At 46.5% G+C, this 19,291-nt stretch overlaps 1 protein-coding gene across 3 annotated transcripts in view; it reads right to left on the reverse strand.

Moving 5' to 3' along the window:
* The window catches only part of EPB42 (erythrocyte membrane protein band 4.2), a 33,087-nt gene extending 14,707 nt beyond the window's left edge, over window positions 1–18,380 (reverse strand). For 2 of the 3 annotated variants that reach the window (XM_023735203.1, XM_023735204.1), the window contains exons 1-8: window positions 18,171–18,380; window positions 13,292–13,477; window positions 9,683–9,913; window positions 6,889–7,007; window positions 5,538–5,642; window positions 4,227–4,395; window positions 3,463–3,601; window positions 3,091–3,185 (exon numbers count right to left, since the gene is read on the reverse strand). In XM_023735203.1, coding sequence (XP_023590971.1) covers window positions 3,091–3,185; window positions 3,463–3,601; window positions 4,227–4,395; window positions 5,538–5,642; window positions 6,889–7,007; window positions 9,683–9,913; window positions 13,292–13,477; window positions 18,171–18,180 — 1,054 coding nt within the window. In that variant the 5' untranslated portion in view covers window positions 18,181–18,380. Of the gene's footprint in view, window positions 1–3,090; window positions 3,186–3,462; window positions 3,602–4,226; window positions 4,396–5,537; window positions 5,643–6,888; window positions 7,008–9,682; window positions 9,973–13,291; window positions 13,478–18,170 lie in introns of those variants that run through there. The other variant, XM_023735205.1, reaches the window with a different exon arrangement.
* Window positions 18,381–19,291: the final 911 nt, after the last annotated feature.

Below are 19,291 nucleotides of genomic sequence, written 5' to 3' on the forward strand. Positions count from 1 at the left end.
TCACCACTCTTATTCAACATTGTGCTAGAGGTCCTAGCCAGAGCAATTAGGCTAGAAAAAGAAATAAAGGACATCCAAATTGATAAGGAAGAAGTAAAAGTATCTCTGTTTGCAGATCATGTGATCTTATACACAGAAAACCCCAAACAATCCACAAGAAAACAACTGGAACTAACAGAAAATTTCAGCAAAGTATTAGGATACAATATAAACATACAAAAATCAGTTGGATTCCTTTACACCAACAAACAGAACCTCGAAGAGGAAATCACCAAATCAATAGCATTTACAATAGCCCCCAAGAAGATAAAATACTTAGGAATAAATCTAACCAGAGACATAAAAGACCTATACATTGAAAACTACAAGACACTATTGCAAGAAACCAAAGCACACCTACGTAAGTGGAAAACATACCTTGCTCATGGATAGGAAAACTCAACATTGTGAAAATGTCTATTCTACGCAAAGCAAGCTACAGATACAGTGCAATCCTGATCCAAATTCCAACAGCATTTTTTAATGGGGAAACAAATCACCAACTTCATATGGAAAGGGAAGAGACCCCCACATAAATAAAGCGTTACTGAAGAAGAACAAAGTGGGAGGCCTCACGCTACCTGATTTTAGAGCCTATTTTACTGCCATGGTAGTCAGAATAGCCTGGTACTTGTACAACAACAGATACACAGACCCCTGGGACAGAATTGAGAATCCAGATGTATATTCGTCTACCTATGAGCAGCTGATATTTGACAAAGGCCCAAAGTCCATTAAACGTGGAGAAGACAGTCTCTTTAACTGGATATCCATCTGCAAAAAAACTGAAACAAGATCCATACCTCACACCAGGCACAAAAACTAACTCAAAATTGATCAGAGACCTCAATATAAAATCTAAAACGATAAGGGAAGAAAAAATAGGGACAATGCTAGGGGCCCTAATACATGGCATAAACAGAATACAAACCATAAGTGACAATGCACAAACACCAGATAAGAAACTAGATAGCTGGGAGCACCTAAAAATCAAACACTTACGCTCGTCAAAAGACTTCACCAAAAGAGTCAAAAGACAACCTACAGACTGGGAAAAAATTTTTGGCTACGACATATCTGATCAGCATCTAATCTCTAAAATCTACAAGAAACTGCAAAACCTCAACAACAGAAAGGCAAATAACGCAGTTAAAAAATGGGTGAAGAATATGAGCAGGCACTTCACCAAAGAAGACATTCAGGCAGCTTCCAGGCACATGAGGAAATGCTCATGATCATTAGCCATTAGAGAAATGCAAATCAAAACTACAGTGAGATACCATCTCACCCCAACAAGGCTAGCAGTAATCCAAAAAACACCAAATAATAAATGTTGGAAAGTTTGTGGAGAGACTGGCACACTTGCACACTGATGGTGGGAATGTAAAATGGTACAACCACTTTGGAAATCAATTTGGTGCTTCCTTAAAAAGCTAGAAATAGTACCATATGATCCAGCAATCCCACTCCTTGGAACATATCCTAGAGAAATAATGGCCATCACATGAATATATATATATACACCCATGTTCTTTGCAGCATTGTTCACAATAGCAAAAAGATGGAAACAACCTAGGTGCCCATCAATGGATGAATGGATAAATAAATTACAGTATATTCACACAAGGGAATACTATGCAACGATGAAGAACAATGATGAATCCATGAAACATAACATAGAGGAAGCTGGCAGGCATTATGGTGAGTGAATTTAGTCAGTTGCAGGACAAATATTGTATAAGACCACCATTGTAAGAACCCAAGAAAAAGTTTAAATACAGAGGAAAACATTCTTTGATAGTTGTGAAGGTGAGGAGGAAGGGAGAGGGATATTCACGAACTGGATCATAGACAAGAATTATCTTAGGTGAGGGGAAGGACAACACAAACTACAGGGGAAGTCAGCACAACTGGACTAAACCAAAAGCTAAGAAGTTTTCTGAATACAACAAAACACTTCGAGGAACAGAGTAGCAGGGGCAGAGTTCTGGGGACCATGGTTTCAGGGGACATCTAGGTCAGTTGGTGTAACAAATTTTACTTAAGAAACTTTCTGCATCCCACTTTGGTGAGTGGTGTCTGGGGTCTTAAAAGCTAGCGAGTGGCCATCTGAGATGCATCAATTGGTCCCAAACCATCTGGAGCAAAGGAGAATGAAGAACAGCAAAGACACAAGGAAAGTATTAGCCCAAGAGACAGAAAGGACCACATAAACCGGAGACTCCATCAGCCTGAGACCAGAAGAACTAGATGGTGCCCGGCTACCACCAATGACCACCCTGACAGGGAACATAACAGAGAGTCCTTGATAGAGCAGGAGAAAAGTGTGGTGCAGAACTCAAATTCTAATAAAAAGACCTGACTTAATGATCTGACTGAGACTGGAGGTACCCTGGAAGACATGGCCCCCGAACTCTCTGTTAGCCCAAAACTAAAACGATTCCCAAGGCCAACTCTTCAGACAAAAATTAGACTGGACTATAAAACATAAAATGATACTCGTGAAGAGTACTCCTTAGCTCAGGTAGATACATGAGACTAAATAGGCAGCTCCCGTCTGGAGGCAAGATGAGAAGGCAGAGAGGGTCAGGAGCTGGTTGAATGGACACGGGAAATCTGGGGTGGAAAGGAGAAGTGTGCTGTCACAGTAGAGGGAGAGCAACTAGAGTCACATAACAATGTATGTACAAATTTTTGTATGAGAAACTAACATGAACTGTAAACTTTTACTTAAAGGACAATAAAAAAATGTTACGTATAAAAAAAAGAAGAAGCAGCAGATGGCCTTTCAAGCACCTACTGCTCCTGTTTCCTTTCCAGGACTCCTTCAGCTCTTGGCTCTTCTGAAGAGCACAAAGGACACAGGTGCTCTGAGCCGCATGTTCTAAAAGAGAGTGCCTGCTCTGCTGACAGCTTGGGTTGGTCTGATGACCCGTCATTAGTGTCAGCACTTCCAGATGATATCGTATCACGGTCAGCATGGTTTCCTAAGGTCGCAGCCGCCTTGCACACGTGGTGAGGTCCTGTCCTGGTCTCACCCCCAGGCTTTACCTCCTCGAGGAGTTGGGTACAGAATCTGCCATCCATTATAATCTCGGGACAAATCAGGCCGGGCCATCCAGCACTCTGTGGAAGTCTGGAAGATCCTGAAAGTAGCAAATGGAAAAACTCAAGTGGGAGAAGAAGGAGTCCTGAAGAGCTCTAGAAATGCCATCTGGCCGAGCCGGTGTTGCCATGGGGGCAGGAGGGTGCCATGTGAAATGGCTGCAAAACTCCCAGGACAACTGGCGCTCAGTGTCCTGCCTCTAAGAGTATTGGAGGACTATTCTCAGTGCCCACTGGGGTCTAGGGGTTCCGTGGGGTCACACCACGTGGATTTGGAGCCCTTCCTGGTCTGGGACCTCACCCCTCTGGGCTTCTTACCAGATTCGGCCTTCCTGGTCTTCTCCGTTCTGAAGGCCTTCCTCATTGCAGTATTCACCTACAATCAGCTTCCCGCCGGTTCCCTGGGCTGAGGAGAACACGGTAATGACCCGGGCAGGGATTCCCAGGCAGCGCAGCACTACACAGGGGAGGGGCAGAGTGTCAGAGAGTGCCACAGAGGCCTGGGGTGGGGGCAGTGTGTAAGCCTAGAATTTTCAGGGCCTGCCCTGGGCAGGCCGTATCTTAACTGCCAGGTGACATCTTGGAGGAGGAGGGGCACAGGTACCAGAAAGTGAGAACCCAAGACCTCCAAGAGCCCTCAAGAATAGGACATATAAAGGCAGATAAGGTACAAACAAGTGATAAGCAACACAGAATATGTAGTGGGGAAAGGGCTACAGGATATATAACAGAACACTTCAGGGCTTGCTCTGTTGAGGCAGGTGATGGAAGTTTCAGGGGAAAAGTGAATTTGGGAGCAGAGCTTGCCAGATGGGCCCAACTTTGCTAAGGAGAAAAGGCGCAGAAGCTGGTCAGGAGGAGCTGCCTGGGACAAGTAGCTGGTTCTTGGCCAGATGGTGCATCTGAACCAGTCAGTGTTGTGATGAAGGTGGATAAAGGTTGCGGAGTGGAGGCTGTGCTTGCTTTTTGGGGCAGTGGTCTCTCCCACATGGGGGACAAAGGGGCAACCTGAGAGGCGGGGCAGATGCTCTGGACAGGAGGCAAGGTGACCTGTGGGCGTGGCAGGCAGACCTGCTGTGTACCTGTGCAAGCCACAGCGGCCAGCACCCAGGCCTGACCATCATACACAGGTCGCCCTTGGCCTGTGAGCCACTGCCGGAGGATAGGCACACTGCCCCGGCGCTTGGTCAGCAAGGCTGCATCCTGGGTCTGCAGGGTGGGCAGGACACACTTCTTCTTGTGATCATGCAGCTGTTTGGGGAAATGCGCAGATGTTAGTGTGAGTCCTGCAGGCAAGGCAGCTTCCTGGCTGTTCTCCAGGCGTGCCACAAAGACCACCTTCGTCAGAACCACCTGGTACCTGTGAAACCTGCATGTCCCTGGGCTCCACCCTAAACCCACTGGATGATAATCTCTAGGGTAGGTCCCAGGAACCCTCCTTTTTAACAAGTCCTCCGGAAGCAGGGGTTTTGGCCACAACTCGACCAACAAAGCTCAAGCCACAAAGAGCATAAATGCGCCCCTCCTTCCCCTGTTAGGAGCTGGTCTCATGGGTTCTTAACTTCCTCAGCCTTGGTTCCTTTGAGGTTGTTTCACCTGGGTACTCGAGTCCCACCTAGGCCAGCTTCCCCTGCCTCACAGGCTGGCCTTGTCCCTCACCACCGCTTCAGAGGGGAGTCCAGAGTCTCTCTTCCAGGGGATATTGGGAACACGTTACTCCTGTGAAAGGACTTTAGGGAAAGCGCCAAGCTACTTTCATGGTCTGGATATTCTTGGGAATAAGTTAGAAATGAAAATGTCCCTCTGACCACCTTAGCAGCAAACACTGGGTAAAATGGACTCCCAGATTGGGGCTGGGAGGAGGAGGCTGGGTGAGGGATGAGGCCTCTGAGGAAATCAAGGCCAATTTTAGCCCTTGGCTTTTGTCTTCCACCAGTGCTGAGGGATGATACCTCCCTTTGCTCTTCTGCCCCTGTGGGTGCTATAAAAAAAGGAGTCCCTGAGTGGCACAGTCAGTTAAGCCCTCAACTACTAACTGAAAAGTTGGCACTTCAAACCCACCTCAGAAGAAAGGCACCTTGGAAGAAAGACGTGGTGATCTGCTTCTGAAAGGTCATAGCCTTGAAAACCCTATGGAGTCATTCTACTCTGCACACATGGGATCGCTGTGAGTCAGAATGACTCAACAGCAGTTGGTTTTCTGGTTGGTAGGTGCTCTTGCCTGTCCTCCCCTCCTCACTCACACCCTTCTCGGGTAACTGTCTCTCACGACCTGGGAGAAGGGGGCCATTTGTCAGATGAAGGTTTCCAGGGCCATTGAGGTAAAGCAGATCTGTGGGAGGGTTCTTGTCTCATTTCCTCCCCACTTGGGCCTCCCCCCGCCTCTCTCTCACCAAGGCGCCCACTGCCTGGGCCACATGTGTGGGGTCGCTCCACTTCTCCCTCTGCTTGTTCTCGCCCAGCAAGCGCACGCTGAGGTCAATGACATCCCTCTCGAACTGTAAGGACCACACAGGGCCATGATAAAGGGTCTCCAGGTCAGGGACTCACCCCACAAGACAGCCCTGTCATCCCGCCCTGCCCCCAGACTCCACCCCTTCCTCCCTTACCTCCTGGTCCCCACTGGGAGTTCTAGCTCTTCCATCCCCCACTGCTGCCCCTGGTCCCTGTGCCAGGCAGTCCAGTCCTTTGCTGTTACATTGTCTGACTCTCCCAGTGAGTGTGAGCCCTTGAGGACCAGGGTTTGTCCTTTCCTTTCGTTTCTATTGTTCCACATTTGGTGAGTCCCTGCTGTTCCTGCCCTCAATGAACCAGGTGCGGGGGATGCAAAGGCAGCTCCTGATCACAGAAGCCCTCAGTTTAGGAGTGGAGATGGACACTGCTGTGGATTGAATTGTGTGTCCCCAAAATATGTGTTGTAGATATTAACCTCTATACTTGTGGATGTAATCCCATTTGGGAATCGGGTTTTCTTTTTTATGTTGATGAGGTTGTATCAGTGTAGAGTGTGTTTTAAGCCAATCACTTGAGATACAAAAAGAGCAGATCAGACACAGAAGCAAGAAAGCACACATGGAGTAAGACTGATGTCATGTGGAGACCACCAAGGAACCAAGGAAGAGAAGCTGAAGGAGACAAGGATTTTCCCTCAGAGCAGACAGAGCCTACCCCTAGAGCCGGTCCCCTGGATTTGGACTTCTAGCCTCCTAAACTGTAAGAAAGCCACCCACTGTGGTATTTCTTTTATCAGCAGCACTAGATAACTAAGACACATCCCACTGAGATGATAACAACGTGGCAAGGGATCTAGTAGCACTACCAACACACAACAGACAACACAGGAGTGTTTTCCCGGGAATAAAGGAGGGAAAACTCTTCCAGGCAGACTGAACATTCAGCCTGTGTGTTCAGGGGTTGGAGAGGAGCATGAGCATAGGGTGGCTCTTGGGGGAAGGAACACAGTGGCCTGGTTGTGCAGGGCCTTGAGTGACAAGCTAGGGGTTTTGTTTTTATCCTGTAGACAATGAGGCTGTAACAGAGGTTTGATTTGCCTCAGGAAGCTAACTCTGGCAGCCATCGAGGATGGTCTGATGGTGGCCTGAGGAAAGAGAGGCACCATAAGGCTGAAACTTGTTTTAAAAATGGCCTTGAGACCAGGGGCTGGTGGACCTGCCAGCCCTGGCCTGAACACTGAAGGTTGTAGGACAATCCCTGCCCCGTCCCCAACCTAGAGGCCCCCAGTACCTGGCCGAAGTCCCAGGGCTCTGTCTGGATGCAGTTAGCCGTTCCCAGGTAGATGAGGCCATTGTGGTTCAACAAGTACTCGCTGCGTTGAGCCTCATTCCACAGGAACACAGCATCCTCTTGTGAGAAGCAGGGAGGGATGAGGACCTGAGGGTTGCTAAGTCTGCCCTCCATATCCAGGCCTCTGCCCTCCCTGCCCAGCAGGTCAGGTTTGGCTGCAGGCCTTCCCTTTGGTTTGGGGCCTGATGGACAATGAGGCAGAACTTCTCATTCTGGGACCACTGGGACCCCATCTACTCACTGGTAGAAAGCCCGGAAAGTGGTTAGACTCCCTGGGTCAACCAAGGTGTGGCCCTCATGCTCTGCTACGCAGATAGGGAAAAGCCAACCTCACGAACCTAGTAGATCCCAAGACACTTGCAGCCAGAGCACTGTCAGCCCAGGAGAGTGTGGCAACAGCCAGGGAGCTTCCCAGTGGGCCTGTTATGTCTTTCCCACAAGTTCCATTTGTGACCCAAAAGAGTGTTTCAGAAAAAACAAACGTAGGCTGGCAGGGTGGGCAGAAGGGAAGAGGGGCACTTGGCAAGACGGTTAGAGGGATCACTGGAGTTGGGCGAGGTGGAAGCCAGAGCCCCATGTTTCTGCCTGGGAGTGTCCAAGTGGATCCATACCTCCCACTGTCTGTCCTTGCCTACTTTCCTCATCCAAGGGTTAAGCTTGGGGTCATGAGGAGGATGGAGGCTTTTAAGGAGGACATCCCCCTCTCTGGGAAACAGAGCAGTTGTGGGGAGGGAGCTGCACCGGGTAGGTGGGTGGAGTGCGGGAGATTTAGACTGGTTCCTGGAGACTAGAAAGAGAAAAGGATTCCCAAACCACCCAGTGTATCTGCTGGCTGTGTCTCTCTGGGGGACCCCAGGCACCCCAAGGCAACAGAAGTTTAAGAGAAATGAGGAAGTCTGAAAAATCTTGGGCCTAAACTCACAGAACCACGTGTTCAAGGAGCCCTCTACCCCTGCCCTCCATTCCAAGTCCTCTCCATGAAGTCAGCTCAGCATCACTTCCACGTGCTTAAGGAGCCCTCTACCCCTGCCCTCCATGCTGAGTCCTCTCCATGAAGTCAGCTCAGCATCACTTCTTTGGAAATCACTTCAGACCCAATTGTGACATTTGCCCCAGGATCTGCAGGGCTCTGGGAAGCACATTATTAGAGCACAGGTAGCAGAACCCTCCTCCTCTTGCCCAGGTGCAGTCACCTGTTATAAAGTTCCCAGCTTATGAATGGGGCCCTGATTTTCATTGTATTATGTACATTTTCCTTTTGAATCTAGGAGAGCCCCATCTCCAAGTATGCTAAAATGGGACTGAGATGCGAGATAATCTCTGAAAATCTCTTGGTTTCGTCGTAAATGAGCAGAGTCAATAACCCAGCCCTGCCCAGGCAGACAGCTCCACACACCCTCACACAGAGAGGCCTCTCCAGGCAAGTCCAAAGGCAGGACTCCTGGCGCTGGAGTCAGCACTGTAGCTTCCCTCTGAACCAAGCGCTGACTTAGAACTGTCTTTGCTTGTGTCTTTGCTCTGGCTGGAAGCACTGGGAGTGGATTCAGAGTCAGCCAGGCAGGTACATGAAAGCCTCAGCTTTGGAGGGAAATGGCTTGAGGGTCTTTCTGTCATGTGGTCTCCCCGCAGTTGAAGGGGCCCTGAATTCACATTTATCCATTTGGAGCCGGGGCACCTGAATGGACATTGTTAGCTTATGTTGAGTTGACCCCAACTCATGGTGCCTCCGTGCATAATGGAATGAAATGTTGCCCGGTCCTGCACCATTCTCACGATTGGTTGTAGATTGGACTATTGTGATCCATAGGGTGGTCACTGGGTGATTTTTAGAAGTAGATCACCAGGCCTTTCTTTCCGGTCCATTAAGATGGAAGCTCCGCTGAAACCTGTTCAGCATCGTAGCAACATGCAAGCCTCCACAGACAGACAGGTGGTGGCTGTGCATGAGGTGCAATTGCCAGGAATTATGGAAGGAGCTCTGGTGGTACAGTGGTTAAGTGCTCAGCTGCTATGCAAAAGGTAGGTGGTTTGAACCCACCAGCCGCTCCATGGAAGAAAGATGTGGCAGCCTGCTCACGTAAAGATTTACAGCCTTGGAAACCCTATGGGGCAAGTCTACTCTGTCCTACAGGGTCACTGTGAGTTGGAATCAACTCGATGGGAACCGGTGGGTTCTCCCTTATGGAAGGTGAGAATTCTACCACTGAGCCACTGGCAGGAATCCTAGCGATTCAAAATTTTTTATTATTTTTCTTAAAGAGGGTCCTCCAAAATTACATAAGCTTCAGACCTCACAAAGCCAGGATTCACCCTGTAGACAGACTGTGGGAGACCAGAGAGAGAGACAGAGAAGTCAATCCCTCGGGCTGCCTTCATTTCTAAGGAGTGTTCCAGTTCTCACCCATGTACTCTTACAATAAATCCCCTTCCCTAGGGTGATCTCAGTGAGTCTCTATTTCTGTGACTAAAACAGCCTGAGCCAGCACTAGGGTTTAGTGGTGAGATGAACTTTTGCTTTCAGTGGGAAGTCCCAGGTTGCTTCTGCCAGAACTTACACCAAGACAAGACCCTGGGACTGAGTCCATCCATCCAGGGAGAAGGCAGTGGCAGTAACTGAGTGCCTCAGAGGGAGCTTCCCCAGGGTCTGGGGCAGCTGCTCCCTACCAGAGCTACACCTTAGCTCTGGAGATTTATGTTCCCTGTGCAGTTCAAGCTGGCCCAGGCTCAAACTCACCTCGACTCCAGGGGTTAAAGAGCAGTGTGAACTGGCCCAGGGAGTGTGTCTTGTCCAAGACCTGCAGCAGGAGTGAGTATTTGCCAATAATGGCATCTGCAGGCGTCGTCACAGAGATAGTCCAGGACTGATCATCTCTCTCCTCCACATCCACACTCCACTGCTTTTGGTTCCTCAGGCTGGAGATGTCAAATATGGCTTGGGTCCTGTTGGCCATGGAAGGCTGCTCTCCTGCAGACACACAGTGATGTATCTGTCATTTGTCCTCTTGGCCACAACTCACCAGAGTACTAAAGTCAGGGTGTTACAAAGAGGGAGGAAATGCAAATTGGTTTTGGGTAGAAAGAGCATCCAGGAATATACCTATGGAGGCATGAAGGGTGATGGCTAAGAGCACAGGTCCTCAGCACCCATGGACCTATATCTATAAAAGATTCATAATCTAGAAAATGGGCAAATAATAGTACCTGCTTCATAGGGCTGATGTGAGGATTAAATGAGATATTGCATTAAAGTACTTGGCCCAAAATCTTACATGTAGTATAGATTCAATAAATAGTAGCAATTAAATGTTATAATCAACCTGGATTAGATCCTATTCTGGCTTTCTAGAAAGTTAACATGGTTGTGATAAAAAGGGACCTGCTTGTGATAATGCTGCTAAGCAACCTCTGAATCGTAATGTTGTTGTTGTTAGGTGCCGTCATGTCAGTTCTGACTCACAATGACCCTTTGTACAACAGAATGAAACACTGCCCAGTCCTGCGCCATCCTCACAACTGTTGCTATGTTTGAGCCCATTGTTGCAGCCACTGTGTCAATCCATCTCATTGAGGGTCTTCTTCTTTTTCCCTGACCCTCTACTTTACCAAGCATGATGTCATTCTCCAGCAACTGGTTTCTCCTGATAACATGTCCAAAGTATGTTGGATGAAGTCCCACCATTCTCACTTTTAAGGAGTATTCTGGCTGTACTTCTTCCAAAACAGATTTGTTTGTTCTTCTGGCAGTCCATGGTATATTCAGTATTCTTTGCCAACACCATAATTCAAAGGTATCAATTCTTCTTCGGTCTTCCTTATTCATTGTTCAGCTTTTGCATGCATGTGAGGCGATTGAAAATACCATGGCTTGGATCTGGTGCACCTTAGTCCTCAAAGTGACATCTTTGCTTTCTAACACTTTAAAGAGGTCTTTTACAGCAGATGTCCAATGCAATACATCGTTTGATTTCTTGACTGCTGCTTCCCTGGGCATTGATTGTGGATCCAAGTAAAATGAAATCCTTGACAACTTCAATCTTTCCATTTATCATGATACTGCTTATTGGCCCAGTTGTGAGGATTTTTGTTTTCTTTATGTTGAGGTGTAATCCATACTGAAGGCTGTAGTCTTTGATCTTCATCAGTAAGTGCTTCAAGTCCTCTTCACTTTCAGCAGCCAAGGTTGTATTATCTCCATATCACAGGTTGTTAATGAGTGTTCCTCTAATCCTGATGCCGCGTTCTTCTTCATATAGTGCAGCTTCTCAGATTATTTGTTCAGCATACAGATTGAATAAATATGGTGAAAGAATACAACCCTGATACACTCCTTTCCTCATTTTAAACCACGCAGTATTTCCTTGTTCTGTTCAAATGACTGCCTCTTTGTCTATGTACAGATTCCTCATAGCACAATTAAATATTCTGGAATTCCAGAATTCCCATTCTTTGGAGTGTTGTCCATATTTTGTTATGATCCACACAGTTGAATGCCTTTTCATAGTCAATAAAACACAGGTAAACATCTTTCTGGTGTTCTCTGCTTTCAGCCAAGAACCATCTGACATCAGCAATGCTAACCCTCGTTCCATGTCCTCTTCGGAATCTGGCTTGAATTTCTGGCAATTCCCTGTTAATGTACTGCAGCAACTGTTTTTTCATTATCTTCAGCAAAATTTTACTTGCGTGTGATATTAATCATATTGTTCGATAATTTCCACACTCCGTCGGATCACCTTCCTTTAGAGTGGGCACAAATACAGGTCTCTTCCAGTTGGTTGGCCAGGTAGCTGTCTTCAAAGTTTCTTGGCAGACGAGTGAGCGCTTCCAGCTTTGCATCCATTTGTTGAAACATCTCAACTGGTTTTCTGTCAATTCCTGGAGCCTTGTTTTTCACCAATGCCTTCGGTGCAGCTTGTCTTCTTCCTTCATTAATGTTCAATGTGTCAAATCTATTCCTGAGATGGTCTCTAAATTCAGAAGAAATATACTCAAGGTCATACTTTGGCTCTCATGGACTTGTTTTAATTTTCTTCAGCTTCAACTTGACCTTGTATATGAGCAATTGAGGTCTGTTCCACAGTCGGCCCCTGGCCTTGTTCTGACAGATAATATTGAGCTTCTCCATCATCTCTTTCCACAGATGGATTTGATTCCTGTATCTGCCATCCAGTGAAGTCCATGTGTATAGTCGCTGTTTATGTTGTTGAAAAAAGGTATTTGGAATGAATAAGTCATTAGTATTGCAAAATTCTATCATGGCATCTCTGGCGTCATTCCTATCACCAAGGCCATAACTCTCCAACTACAGATCCTTCTTTGTTTTTAACTTTTGAATTACAGTCACTAGTAATTATCAATGTATCTTGATTGCATGTTTGATCAATTTTAGACTGCAGAAGTTGGTAAAAATCTTCAATTTCTTCATCTTTGGCATTAGTGGTTGGTGCATAAAGTTGAATAATAGTCATATTAACTGGTCTTCCTTGTAGGTGTATGGATATTATCCTATCACTGACAGCGTTGTACTTCAGGCTGGATGTTGAAATGTTCTTTTTGACGATGAATGTGATGCCATTCCTCTTCAATTTGTCATTCCCAGCATAGTAGATCATATGATTGTCTGATTCAAAATGGCCAATATCAGTCCATTTCAGCTGACTAATGCCTAGGATATCAATCTTTATGTGTTTCATTTCATTTTTGACGACTTCCAATTTTCCTATATTCATACTCCATACATTCTATGTTCTGATTATTAATGGATGTTTGCAGCTATTTCTTCTCATTTTGAGTCATGCCACATTAGCAAATGAAGGTCCTGAAAGCTTTGCTCCATCCACGTCATTCAGGTTGGCTCTACTTTGAGGAGGCAGCTCTTCCCAGTCGTATTTTGAGTGTCTTCCAACCTGAGGGGCTCATCTTCCGGCAATATACCAGACAATATTCTGCTGCTATTTGTAAGGTTTGTGCTGGCCAATTTTTTCAGAAGTAGATCGCCAGGTTCTTCTTCCTAGTCTGTCTTAGTCTGGAAGCTCTGCTGAAACTGTCCACCATGGGTGACCCTGCTGTTGTTTGAAATACCGGTGGTATAGCTTCCAGCGTCACAGCAACATGCAAGCCACCATGGTAGGACAAACTGACAGATGAGAAGTGGTGAATCATAATAGGTAATACTTATCATCCACCTTTTCTCATGGCATCCTCACAACAGCCCTGCCAGGTGAGCGGGACTTCCTAGGGCCCAGGTAGTGTATGGGCCATTTGCCCCTTGGTTCCCTGAGGGGATGCTAGTGTGAGAACCCCCAGTACTGCTGCCGAAGGGTTCTAGGCCAGTCCCACTTACCAGTTTGTGCAATGAAGACCATCTCCTTCAGGGCAGGAAGAGTTGCACCAGCTGGAGCACGGAAGTGCAGTATGATGGTGAAGGGCTGCCCCCGCCTTACGATTAGGTCCTGGGAGCTGATGGCCTGGGTGTGGTGTTCCTCATTGTTTCTTGCTGCCTGGAAGTCACAACTCATAATACCCAGGGCTGTCATGGAGAAGAGAGAAATCATGGAGACTAGGTAAATGTGATGATGCAAGTAAAAGCAGAGTCTTTGGAGTCAGAGACCAGGATTCAAATCCTTGACTCAAGGAACCAGTTGTGCAATGTCAGTCAAGTAACTTAACCACTCTAACCTTCAGTTTTCTCTTCCTTAGAATAATTTTCTCTCCTTGCAGGGCTGTTATGAGGATTAAATGAGGTAATGTATATAATACCCTTAGCACAGTGCCAGGCACAGTTGTTAGTTGCTGGTGAGTTAGCGTCAACTCGTGGAGACCTTATATATAACAGACTGAAACGTTGCCCAGACACATGATGTTGTTGTTAGGTGCCATCGAGTTGGTTTCGACTCACAGTGACCCTTTATACAACAGAACGAAACACAGTCTAGTCCTGCGCCATCCTCACAATCATTGTTGTGCTTGAGCCCATTGCTGCAGCCACTGTGTATTTTGAGTGTCTTCTAATCTGAGAGGTTCATCTTCTGGCACTGTATCAGACAATATTCTGCTGCTATTCATAAGATTTTCACTGGCTAATTCTTTTCAGAAGTAGACTGCCGGATCCTTTTTCCTAGTCTGTCTTAGTCTGCAAGCTCATCTGAAACCTGTCCACCATGGGTGACCCTGCTGATATTTGAATACTGGTGGCATAGCTTCCAGCATCACAGCAACACACAAACCCCCACAGTACGAGAAAATGACAGACATGTAGGGTTAGATCCCATTAAATGGGACTGTGATTATTATTGTTGTTATTAATAAGAACAACGCTTGTTTTCATCGTTGACCTCCTTTTCTGGTCCCAGTCCAAAAGCAATGAATAAAATCCAGAATCTTGCCCACTCATACTCGTTTTTTCCTTAGAATACAATTAGAGAATTTTTAGAGTTGGTTTCAAAATCACTGAGTCCAGTCCTCATGTTTAACAGATAAGAGTGAGGACTGGAGAGTGGGTCTAACACATTTATAGGCTCATCAAGCCTACAGCACAGTGCAGCCCAGAAACACTCTGCAAGGAGGGGGCCAAAGAGTATTATGATAGCCTCTCAGTCAATTCTTATTTTAAAGAGGCAGGAAAACAACAGCAACAACAAGAAGGAATAGGTAAGTAAGAAGATATGTCTAGCAAGCCCAAGATGAGGCACAAGACTGAAACACACACACGCACGCCAAGTTTAGTTCCTCTTACAGCAAAGGAGTTGCTTGCTTTTCATTGCTTGGATGGCAGAAGGCCACTGGGGGCCTCCTTGGTCTGCAAGGCAGCCTGCAGTTTCTGTACTTGCTCAGCTGTTGGGAGGGAAAAGCCGTAGTTTTGCTTGCAGGCATGGAATAGGGTCTGACCTACTTCCAGAAAGTTTCTTACCCTGGTGGTAAAGTTCTTGAAGCTCCAAGACATGTCTTGGCAAATTCAGGATACTTCTACTTAGAATTTCCCTCAGTTCCCAACCTTTCTGGCTTAGAACTGAAGAATAGAGAGTAGGGATGAAGATAGAAGGAAAACAGCCCACCTGCTCCACTTTTCCTTTAATTAATGATGGAGGTGAGAGAAGGTGCCAATGATATAAAATTAGGGGAAAGGAACTGACAGTGATGAACATGAAGAAATGTGACAGCATGAATAGAAGGGAAGGGACTTCCCTGAACGTCTGGTTCTGGGCCCCCTGGGTGCTCCTTGTGCCCTTGCATCCCTGCTTCCCCACCAGTGGGTCAGTTAGGGCATTGCTATAGAGAAAATAGTCACAGTAAGGCTGGTATTTGTAAATTAAAGTAGAGCAGCACTCAGAAACCAAGAGATGGTTCCTCTCTGCCTAGCACAAAGCTGGTGCTGCGGCCCAGGATGAGCCCTGCCTCTGCAGACTGTGTTGGATCTGACTGTGGAATGGTGGGCAGTCATGTCCTGGAAGGGGTGTAATTTGAGCCTTGGTACAACTGAATCCCTGTGATGACCAAGTGTCACAGCAAGAGCCACTACTGAGAGTTCATTTGGACTTTGGTTCTCTGGAAGCCTTCCCTTGCCTCTTCTCTACCTGGCAAGCACCAGCTCATCTTCCAAGATCCAAATGCACCCGCCTGTGAAGCCTTCACTGACTGTTCCAGGCAGAGCCTTACTCTGAGTTCCCACAGTACTCTGCTCCACTCTTTTCAGCACTTATCCCACTTTAAAACAATCACCTGCTGTCATGGATTGAATTGTGTCCTCCCAAAATATGTATTAACTTGGCTAGGCCATGATTCCCAGTATTGTGTGGTGGTTCTCCATTTTGTGATCTGATGTAATTATCTTATGCATTGTAAATCCTAATCTCTATGTTGTTAATGAGGCAGAATTAGAGGCAGTTATGTTAATGAGGCAGGACACAATCTACAGAATTAAGTTGTATCTTGAGTTAATCTCTTTTGAGATATAAAAGAGAGAAGCTAGCAAAGAGGAGAGGGACCTCCTACCACCAAGAAAGAAGAGCTGGGAGCAGAGTGCATCCTTTGGACCCAGGGTCCCTGTGCTGAGAAACTCATAGGCCCAGGGGGAAGATTGATGACAAGGACCTTCCCCAAGACCCAACAGAGAGAGAAAGCCTTCCCCTCGAGTTGGCAGCCTGAATTTGGACTTCTAGCCTCCTAAACCGTGAGACAATAAATTTCTGTTTGTTAAAGGCTTCCACTTGTGGTATTTCTGTTATGGCAGCACTAGATAACCAAGACACCTGCTTACCCCTGCCCCTCCTCTCACAGTGTTATCATATCTGCATCCCCAGCCCCAGCAGTGCCTAGAACACAGATGCCTAATAAATGCTTGCTCAATCAGTGAATGGACATTGAGTAAACTTGAGACAGCCTTAGGAAAATTTCTCAAATGTACCACTGGCACCTCAGGCCTGTGTCTGTGCTGACAGAACCTTGCAGAGTTCCCTAAGGTCTTTGTGTCCTCTGAGTCTGAGTTTTCTTGCCCCATGTCTGCCTCTGCTCCTTTTAGTTAGATTCCCTGACTCCTACCTCCCCTTCTCTTCCATTTGGCCTTGAGGCTATGTTGCCCTCCTGCTTTCCCAGGGTCTTCTCCCATTTGTATCAACATCCAGTGAGGACAGTCACTTTAACACAGAGACTCCAAGAGGAATACTCTTCAGATGTTTCACTGATGTGTATGGTACTCTGCCCTTCCCTTCTCTGCTTTTCGCAATACCCCAACACTGCCTTATAAGGCACCCTTCAAGCCAAGATGTGCTGGTAAATGTTTAACAACCAGTTTGGGGGTGGCTGAATGAGGGAAGAGGGAGTCCTTATTTGTAGTGTTTGCCAATTTCTGTGATCTAAGTACTCCCACTATGGTCAATTTCAAGCTACTGATGTGATGTCACTAAATGCAAAGTTGTGAAAAGATGCGAAGTGCACACCGTTATATAGTATTTACACCTTGCAGATACAATAGTCATAAATAACTTCAAGAACATAGATAAAGGTACAATGTAGTAAAATAATTAGGAAGTGATGAGCTAGAGTACTTACTACCTTTGTTTTTAATATAATTCATTTACTTATAGATTTATACAATTTAAATTTTAATAATGACTGTTTAAGAACTAGTGTGCAAGATTCCTGAAAATTTAGCAATTGGTCTTGCAAGCCTGTACAAGCTGGCACAAACCAGCTCCAACACACCATGACCACAGAACTAACACTCAGTGAATACTATCTGGTGGCTAGGGGGTGCCCTGCCACTCCTGCCTAGAAAGAATTTGATGCCCTGGGGTGTTCTCTGGTTTGGGACTAGACTTGATTTTCTGATATCTTCAAATATGTCCCTCTGACCGAGTAGATTTTTAATTTGTCTAGGTCTGCTCTTATTTTTACAAGACTTAAGTGAGTTTATTGTCTGAATTTTCCCAGGGTTCTTTTTCTCAGGTTTTGATCTAATGGTCAATTGCCCTCCACATACCAGATAAGCCGACCAGGCCGGGACATGAGACAGCTTCTGTAGCAACAGAACCATAGCTGCTTCCCATCATCCTCACAATCTCCTCATCCCTCTACCTACCCACTTCCTTCCCCCCAGGACACAAAAGGGGCAGGTGATTTCACAGGCCAGGAGATAATAATTAATTTTTCTCTAGGGTGGTCTGACTCTAATGACTTCTGTCTTTTGACGATCCTGGGATGAAAATACAAATCCATGTAACCATCATCACCATCTCACCATCATTATCATGATGAAAACCACCAACTATCCCATTAACACTCCATAGCTGCACAACCATCACACCAACACCAGAACACTTAATCACCCCACACAACATAGTCACACAATCACACCACCACCTATATCAACTTACTGCCATCCCCACACGGTAGCCAACCACCATCAGTTCTACCACCACCAACACCCACTTACAGCACTCCACACCACAGCCACACCACCATCACCTCCACCACCATTAGCACCCACTCATACCACCCCGACACTACGGTCACACCATCACCTCCATTATTACCAGCACCCACTCACTACTACCCCCACACCATAACCACACTACCATCACACCAGCACCTACTTTCTACCACCCCTAACACCATGGCCACACCACCATCACTCAACCACCACCCTACTTCCTTTAATGAAAGCACATAAGATGAAGGGGCTACTGGCAGCCCAGTAAGCCCTGTGGAGAGCTGGCTTGGCTCACCCTGTCCCATGGCTACAGGCTGCTTTTATCCACTTGACCACAGGAAATGCCTGTCTTGGACTGTTGCTGCTGGGATCCTCTTTGAATCTGTCTTCCTGATAGAAGATGATGGAGATACTTTTGCTGGCTTAAGAATCTGTAAATAGTGGAGTTTCCCTCCACTCTTCCTGTGGGCTCTACGACGGGTGTCTTCTCTCCTACTCCCCCAACACTGGTATCTGTTGGACCAGCGGCTGGGAGTAACCCGTTTTCATTTTTATCTCTTGTGCCGGGAGGCCCAGGCAGGGGTATGACTGGCAGGTCTGGAGTAGGGGCTGTAGTGGGGAAAATTTTCTACCTGTAGAAGCCCAGGAGAAATCTCCATGTCTGTTTCTTAAGAAGTCTCAAGAGACCCTCAGAGACTTTTTCTGGGCAACACTGGAAGACCCTGCAAGAGATGGCTCCACAAAGAGGAGGCCCATATCCATCTCCAACTCTCAGGCCCTGAGCGTATCATGAGCCACAAGTCGCTAGATGTTCGTGGGCTGTTTTGATCATGTAAAGAGAGAACCATGTATGCCTGGGGATTAGTCTGTGTGAAAGAGATAAGGAGGTAGAATTTGTTGGTGAAAAATAAATGCCCTAAAGGCAGAAGCCAGGACCCCAGGTCTTCCAAGCCTACCTGGTCTGGGATACTTTACCAGAGAAGGCTTGTAACTACCTTGAGACTCAGAGCCTATGTCTTTTATATTTCTCCTCACTTAGTCACTGAGGAACCACAGGAGAGGATCTCGTACTTGGCCCTCTTTGGCCTTCTAAATCCCAGCTTTCCACTGAGCTCCTGAGACTGCATCAGCAGAAGCACTCTCAGGCTGAGCTGTATTTACCTGCATACATAAGGAATATCTATACCCATTGCTGTCAAATTGAGTCTGACTCACAGCAACCCTATAGGACATAGTAAAACTGCTCCATAGGGTTTCTAAGGCTGTAAATCTTTACGGAAGCAGACTACCACTGTGGCTAGTGGATTCCAAGTGCCAACATTTTGGTTGACAGCTGAGCGCCTAACCACTGTGCCACCAGAGCGCCTATGGAATATCTCTAAAAGGATATAAAAGAAAATACAAATAACATTGGTT

The sequence above is a fragment of the Trichechus manatus genome, unplaced genomic scaffold (genome assembly GCF_000243295.1).
Source record: "Trichechus manatus latirostris isolate Lorelei unplaced genomic scaffold, TriManLat1.0 scaffold00076, whole genome shotgun sequence".
Taxonomy (NCBI): domain Eukaryota; kingdom Metazoa; phylum Chordata; class Mammalia; order Sirenia; family Trichechidae; genus Trichechus; species Trichechus manatus.